Source organism: Brienomyrus brachyistius, chromosome 8 (genome assembly GCF_023856365.1).
Source record: "Brienomyrus brachyistius isolate T26 chromosome 8, BBRACH_0.4, whole genome shotgun sequence".
In the NCBI taxonomy this organism is placed as follows: domain Eukaryota; kingdom Metazoa; phylum Chordata; class Actinopteri; order Osteoglossiformes; family Mormyridae; genus Brienomyrus; species Brienomyrus brachyistius.
The window spans coordinates 5391720-5398876 of record NC_064540.1 but is presented as its reverse complement, the minus strand read 5'-3'; the positions used below and the strand labels follow the sequence as shown (position 1 = coordinate 5398876).

Here is a 7157-nt window from a genome sequence, read left to right as displayed (position 1 = left end):
CAAAACTGAGCATAGCTGAACTAAGATATTTCATCATGAGATAAAACAGCCAAATTTCGGTGGCAATTCTGGCAAAATATAGAGTTACGGTGCACTGCCTTTCTACGGCAATACAGTATACTGCATTACATCTGTACACTAATATGCTACCTGCAGTCACAGTCACACATTTAACACATTTTCCACACATGCGCGAAACGCCAAGCTGCACTCAAAAGCGGAGGAGGCAAAGATACCGCCGAAGCCACAGCCCAGTAGCGGTCACCGAGCGATCACTGGTAACTGTTTGAAACTTCCGGAATCTATAAAAAAAAAAAACATGTAACTTACGATCTTTATGTGACAGCTCTCAGGAAGCATTTAATTTAAACTACAGGGATGCCAGTTAAGACCTTCAGTGTATTCTGTGGGTTAGACCATTAAAGATGCCGCTTTTTTGGAATTCTGTGTTAACGTAAGTCGTGTTAGAGGCGTCTAAGCAGTTGTCTGCCTCATACCCTGCCATTCCGGCATAGGCCCCAGGTCCACTCTAACTCTGCACTGCGTTAGCGGTTATGGAAAACTAACATATGGATGGGAGGCACGTCTGGGCAGCTTCACGGCTGCATGTTGTAGATTCTTTGGAGACAGAAATGGCTTTTGTGGGTCTTTAACACAGACGTGCCAAATGGACGTGAAGGACTGAGCAGCGCGAGCGGGAACATGGCTACAGAGAAACCTTGACGAGGTGAAGCCCATTAGCACATTTTCATGACGATTGATACCATTTCACTTCAACTATAATGCACGTCACCAGTATAAATAAGCAGGAACGTCGCCAGCTATTTAAAGCAACATGTGTTTGTATAATGACATCAGAATATAACACACAAGCGGGGTAATATTTCCGGATTGACTACATTGGAAATATTGACTAAGTTCTAAACAAGGGATTTCACAGTCAGGGCCCTTGAGAACTACCTGGCCCAGAAAGTATTTTTTATAATTGTTAAATCCTGACCACTGATCAACTGATTGATTATCAAAGCTGAATGAATATTGCTGTCGCCACCCCCCTCCCCGCTCAAGTCAACTTTTTTGCAGATTGTTCATATATTTAAAAAAAAAAAAACCTGTCAGCCCACTTGAACTGAACGTCATCATGAAATGAACATAATAGCCTCGGGTTATTTCAGTTTGAGGCTTGTGTTTTACGTATTAGCATCTTGTGGCCTTTTGTAATGTCAATTTGTAAGTGCTTTGAATGGAAATCCCCCAATGTAGCTTATGTTGTCTGTACTAAGGTGATTCTCTGAGGTGAGTATCGCTGGCTAATAATCCAGAGCGCAGATGAGAGCCACGCCCCGTTTGATCCAGTGCCTCTGGTGCCGGTCACTGGGCATTTCCACTGCAATCACGTAGTTTGTGGAATGGCCCGTGGTGGACAGCGTTCCTGCATGATAAACACATCACTCTTAAGATGTCCGACACTGAATGAGCATAGACATTCCTATTAGATGATCAATAATGCAAGAAAAGCTCGAGATGCCAACCCTTATTCATAATTCCATATCCTATTACCTGTGCCTCAATACAGTTGTACCTGACCAACTTTCAGGACAAGTCTTCCTTGTAGTGTGATGTGTGTGCAGAATCTGTCTAAATGGTCATCTGGGTGGGTTGATGTGTTGGGTATTAGCAGGTATCAGCAGATAAGTGTATTGACTGGGAGGAAGTGTAAAAACTGGCCCAAAACGCTTCTGATATTTTTTTAGGAGAATCATACTGATATCCCACAATCAATGATGGGAAACCCCAGTGGAAACATCCCACAATCAATGATGGAAAAGCCCAGTGGAAACATCCCACAATCAATGATGGAAAAACCCAGTGGAAACAATCTCCACTCATCAGGTCAGATGCTGCCTTATCATAAACCATTTAAAAAAAAGTGACTTGAATTTAATTGTGTCTTAAAATGACGTCAAAATATAATATTCTTGCTCATTCAATCTAACCTGGGCCAATTTTTACCTGCTGGGACCTAGTGTTAGTGCCCATGCAGTGCCTTGAGTATCTCTTGGTGCGTGCCATGGTGTATAAATGGAAAGGGACAGGGCAGCTGTATTTACAGGATCTGCTGACCTGCCCGGGTGAGGGTCTTGTAGATGGGGCAGATGTACACCCCGGAGGTGGGTGCTCTGCGGTTGGCCATCGGCACCAGCCAGATGACCGCCATCTCGGTGTACAGCTCCATGGGTCGGGACTCGGCCAGCAGGCCCGCGTGAGGGTCCCAGCGCGCCCCTTCCAGGAACAGGCCGCGGATGTAGCAGCCTACGTCTGGACGTTCTGTCAGCTGCTCTACAGGCTCCTTAATCATCTGGATGGATGTGGAACATCACAGGGGCCACATGACAGTGCTCTCTCTGCACTAGTAACTCAGCCCTATGAACTCAGTTCTAAGCGGACAATGTACACTGCTAGAAAAAAAGAGTACCAATTTGTACCCTAGCTTGTCACTGGGGCTGTACCCTCAAGGGTCTGCCAGTTGTACCCTAGCTGTAGGTAAATGTACCTTTTAAAATATAGAAATAGACTCTGAGGATCATCTTTGTATCATTGAGGGTACATTAATGTTGTTTGTACCTTGATGTTCCTTACAATCAATTTCTGTACCCTTTTTTTTTGACAGTGTATGCTTGGGTTCTTGTCCTTCCTAGACTTTCCCGACTTAATTACAGTTAGCTTGCTGAATAGCAATATAACATTTTATTTATATTTTTTAGCAGGTGCTTTTACCGAAAGCGACATACATTTTTGAAAAAGTCAAACCCTGGAACACTTGGGGGATAAGGGACTTGCTCAATGGCACAGCAGTGACATCACTGTGCGGGCCCTAGGATGTAAACCAGTCACCATCCGGTCACGGAAACCGCATCCTGACCTGCTGAGTCACACGCCTCCCCCCCCAGAGACAGACATTTAATGCTCACCACCCAGTACTTCCCCTTCACAGCTCACGCAACGCCCTCCACCGGTGACCTGCTAGCAAACATTTGTCATGACAGCTAAATCCATCAAGCTTCCATTACCATGATGAAAAGACATAAAACTTTAGCTACCAAAATGAAGCTGGTAATTCAGACTTGTTCAGGCTTGTCACACTTATTGAGTATTAGTAGCGCTTATTGACCATTGACTATGTTTTATAACATGAGCACCATCAGTGATGCCGATGCACTGAACGTATTGCATTTTTTATGCCACTTTTGATTTCCAGCTTTAGTTAGCAGGCGCTTTTATCCAAAGTAATGTACATTTTGAAAAAGCAGTACTAGGTGCTCCCTGGAATAACTGGTATTACAGGTCCAGCAGTGAAAGCACTCTGCTCAATGCACAACCTGAATACTCTGTCAACCCAGGGATTTGAACCCGTGTCTGATAAGAGACAAGCAGCCTTATCTGTCGAGCCACACACCCCCACTAACGATTCTCTAGGTGATTGAAATATCATTGTCAGACAATGGCGTGTTGGGAGGGCTGGGACACCAAGCACTGTTACCTTCTGGTTATAGCACAATCCTCCATGAATACTTTAGCATATGCTACTAAATGCTAAAACCATTCTTATTAACATTAATGCAAACTTCCTGTGTATTTACCAAGACCGGCGCAGGTCTGAGCAGGACCTAGTGCTGTCTCACCTGGAAGTCAAAGCCAATGGTGTCAATGGAGACAACGGAGCGTCGGGCAAAGTTCTGCAAGGTGCCGGTGAGGAAGGCCTGAGGGAAGAAGAAGCCACTGATCCAAAAGACGGCCGGGACGCCATCGGAGATCCAGCCCTTCAGAAAGTCGAGCCTCTGCTGCAGGTCAGACACCCAGGATGAGAGGGGCTTCAGTGATGGATAAGCCTGGGGGGGGGAGTCAAAGAGGTAGATCCGGTGACACAAACCTACCTTTCACAGAGAGACCTTTTATCAGGTAATGTACACCTTTGTGGTTTGCTTAATGGTATTAGGATACAGTAATGATATTATTCTAACGTTAGATCTGTTGCATCCAATATGAGGCTTCAGTGATGAACAGGTCTAAAAAGTCAAAGGGACATATCACACAAATTTGCCTTACACAGAGAGACCTTTTATCAGGTAATGTACGCCGTAGCCAACATTGTGCCAACTAACTGAGACACTATAATGAGGCTGTTTTGACTATTTCCGTCAGTCCTCGGGTTTATTTCCTTGTGTCCTATGGGTCTCCCAGCTTCAGGCAGGGCCATAGGAATCTCACCTTGGCATTCCACATGTCTGGCACTCTGTTGTTGAACAGGCTGTGGGCCATCAGCTCTAGCTCTGATGACATCACTACTACCCCTTTGAGAGCCTTTACCAGGTCAGAGAGGGTTTGTGTAATGACAGCCAGCAGTCGATTATATCTGAGAGCGAGAGAGAGAGAGAGAGGGAGAAATACTATATAAGCAAAAGGAAATGCAAGAAACAATAAAGAATGTTCATGTAGTTCACAGGAGTGGAAACACTAAAAATGTCACTCGGTGAGCTCTGTAGGCACTGCGTGTAAGCAGGATGGCACAGAGCCATCATAAGCCTGCAATGTCCTACCAGGCACAGTTCCTTCACAAGGAATCCCTACAGCTCACACCAGTGTGACGGAGGTTGGGTTCACAGTCTCCATACAAGTGATCTGGTGGTCTTGGGGTCATGAGAAGGCGGAACTTTGAGAATATTGTCCTAATATTGGTCATGTTGAGCTTGAATACCCACAGCTGTACCAGAGAGGATTAAACCAAGCAGTCCAAATAAAGTCATTAAGGGTTGCAGCTGACCATTCAGTATTGCACAAACTCTGCCTTTCCTGGTAATACTATTGCACTGTGAATCATTATTGTAATTCCAGAACACGCCAATCAGCCAAGAACATGAAAGAACACCAGCGACTGGTTTTATGACCATGCCCAGATGACTCATGTGTTTACGGTTCGTTTCTGACCATTCTAACCACACACAAAGTTTAAAGTCTGACATAGCTTCCCTCCAGAGGTGGAGATTTCAGGTCCAGAGAGTACAAATCCAGAGCAAGATTTCGTTTCAACCAACCAGTTGAGTATAAAGAGTCACAGTAACAGAGAACTCAACTGGTTGGTTGAAACATAATCTTGCTCTGGATTTGTACTCTCTGGACCTGAAATCTCCACCTCTGCTTCCCTCGTATCCTAACTCGTTTATGAGCAGTTTACTGGCCTTGCGGAGCAGACCAACAGCACATGAAATGTACGCGACCAGTCAAAGGTTCTACACACCACAGTTTTTACCACTTATCTGTTTATTTCATAAACTGCAGATTTTTATCCTTGTTAAGCAATGGAAAGTTGAGCGAACAACTACAAATGAAAATATGTCAAATAAAACACGTTTCCTTTATAACATGGAAAGAGTATGTAACAGTGCATGTCTAACATCCTATTAACAGGTTGCGTGGTGATGGCATAGTCAAATTCTATATTGTCCTTTAACTTTAAATGCACTAGATTCATCCCATGAAACAGAGCAGCATTAAATGTCCCTTGTAGAAAAAATGCCTCAAATTTTCTCTGCCGTTATGACTGCTACAGGAGGTCACTTTGATTAATCAAAGATATGACATCTTCTTGCTAATAAAGGTACTCAGATGGTGATCATGCTGTAAATTTATTTGTTACCAAAAAAATATGAGTGTATTTTTAGTAAATGTTAAGTCGGTAATATGCAAATGTAGAAAATCTCAGTGTGTGCAAAGACTTTTGACTGGTCGTGTATTTCATGATTCACGTTTAAGTACAAATGAGCCATATAATTTGCCCTGTCTCTATATATGCAACCAATTGCAAAACGACGTCCTGATGGTGCCAATAAGAGGATAAGATAAAGACATCAAGAAGAAAAGGAAATGAGAGACGCCTGTAATGTGGCGGCAGTGAAGGTTACTGCAGTAGTACCTGATGACCTCTTGAATCAGCACAGTGTTCATGGATTCCTCGTACAGGACCGGGTACCGCTCCCTCACATCCTGTGTATCGATGGGCCTGGGAATCCTCTCCACCACACTACCCACAATGTCCTCCACGATCTGCAAGTGACCACAGGGCACGTGGCCTCAGGAAGAGCCCAGACTGCCCTCAGCTTCTGGCTATCCACTGACACCCCCTCACGCCGCGTGTCCTGTCCTCCCCCAGACACACCAGCTGCACTCTGACGACTGCCTGCTTCATCCCGTTACCCGTGTGGATGTCCTGTGGTATGATGTGCCTTTTCATGGGCAACTGTGACATTTTATGACAGCACAATCGCTAAGGTGCTATGGCCTGTTTTATGATGTAATCTAAATGAGAATAAACTGCTTCAGTCAGTATCAGCTTTTAAACAAAGCCATTGAGTTCCACTAGTGGTTTGGTTAATGGTTATAAACACCAAAGATTACAGTAATTATTAGTAATATTAATAAGTAGATAATTAATATCTAATAAGTAGATATTATTTTAATATCAGATCTGTTCCCTTACATATTTATTGTTTACACATACCCTGACTGATACTGTTAACTTCCCACAAATAAATGGTAGGGTTATGTCTCTAATATACTTCAGGAGGTATATTAGCACGTAGGCTTGGGCAACATTGGTTAATAACAAATAAACAACTAAATATGCAATACAAAGCCAAGAGTGCAGTGTGTTGTATGATATGCCATGCTGTGGTATGCTGGGGTATGGGCAGCATCTTGCACTATTGTGCTAAGATGTGCCATGCAATGCCATGCAATGCTATGCTATGCTATGCTAAGCTGTGCTATGCTATGCTCTGCTAGGCTGTGCAATGCTATGATATGTTATGCTAGGCTGTGCTATGCTATGCTATGCTATGCTAAGCTGTGCAATGCTATGATATGCTATGCTATGCTGTGCAATGCTATGCTATGCTGTGCAATGCTATGCCCTAATGCAGCACTTCTCAACTGGTTTAGTCTCAGGACCCACATTTTTCCTTGGTTGTTAAATAACAAACCAAATTAAAATATTATTATTATATTTTCAAAAATAAAATCTATTTCCAAAAAATAGTACATCACAATACTAAATATAAATAGTGCAATATCAGTGCACTGTTTTAAAAAATTAGAAAAAA

General features: G+C 43.3%; 1 protein-coding gene and 1 long non-coding RNA gene across 2 annotated transcripts in view; one reads left to right on the top strand and one right to left on the bottom strand.

Moving 5' to 3' along the window:
- Positions 1–690: 690 nt before the first annotated feature.
- LOC125747455 (uncharacterized) lies at positions 691–2347 on the top strand. The gene is made up of 3 exons (XR_007399312.1): positions 691–727; positions 1755–1893; positions 2231–2347. It is a non-coding gene; the product is annotated as an uncharacterized LOC125747455 (long non-coding RNA).
- The window catches only part of dnah1 (dynein, axonemal, heavy chain 1), a 42416-nt gene continuing 35979 nt past the window's right edge, over positions 721–7157 (bottom strand). Inside the window, exons 74-78 of the mRNA XM_049022694.1 lie at positions 5972–6102; positions 4270–4414; positions 3684–3890; positions 2125–2359; positions 721–1432 (exon numbers count right to left, since the gene is read on the bottom strand). Coding sequence (XP_048878651.1) covers positions 1311–1432; positions 2125–2359; positions 3684–3890; positions 4270–4414; positions 5972–6102 — 840 coding nt within the window. The 3' untranslated portion in view covers positions 721–1310. The remainder of the gene's footprint in view (positions 1433–2124; positions 2360–3683; positions 3891–4269; positions 4415–5971; positions 6103–7157) is intronic.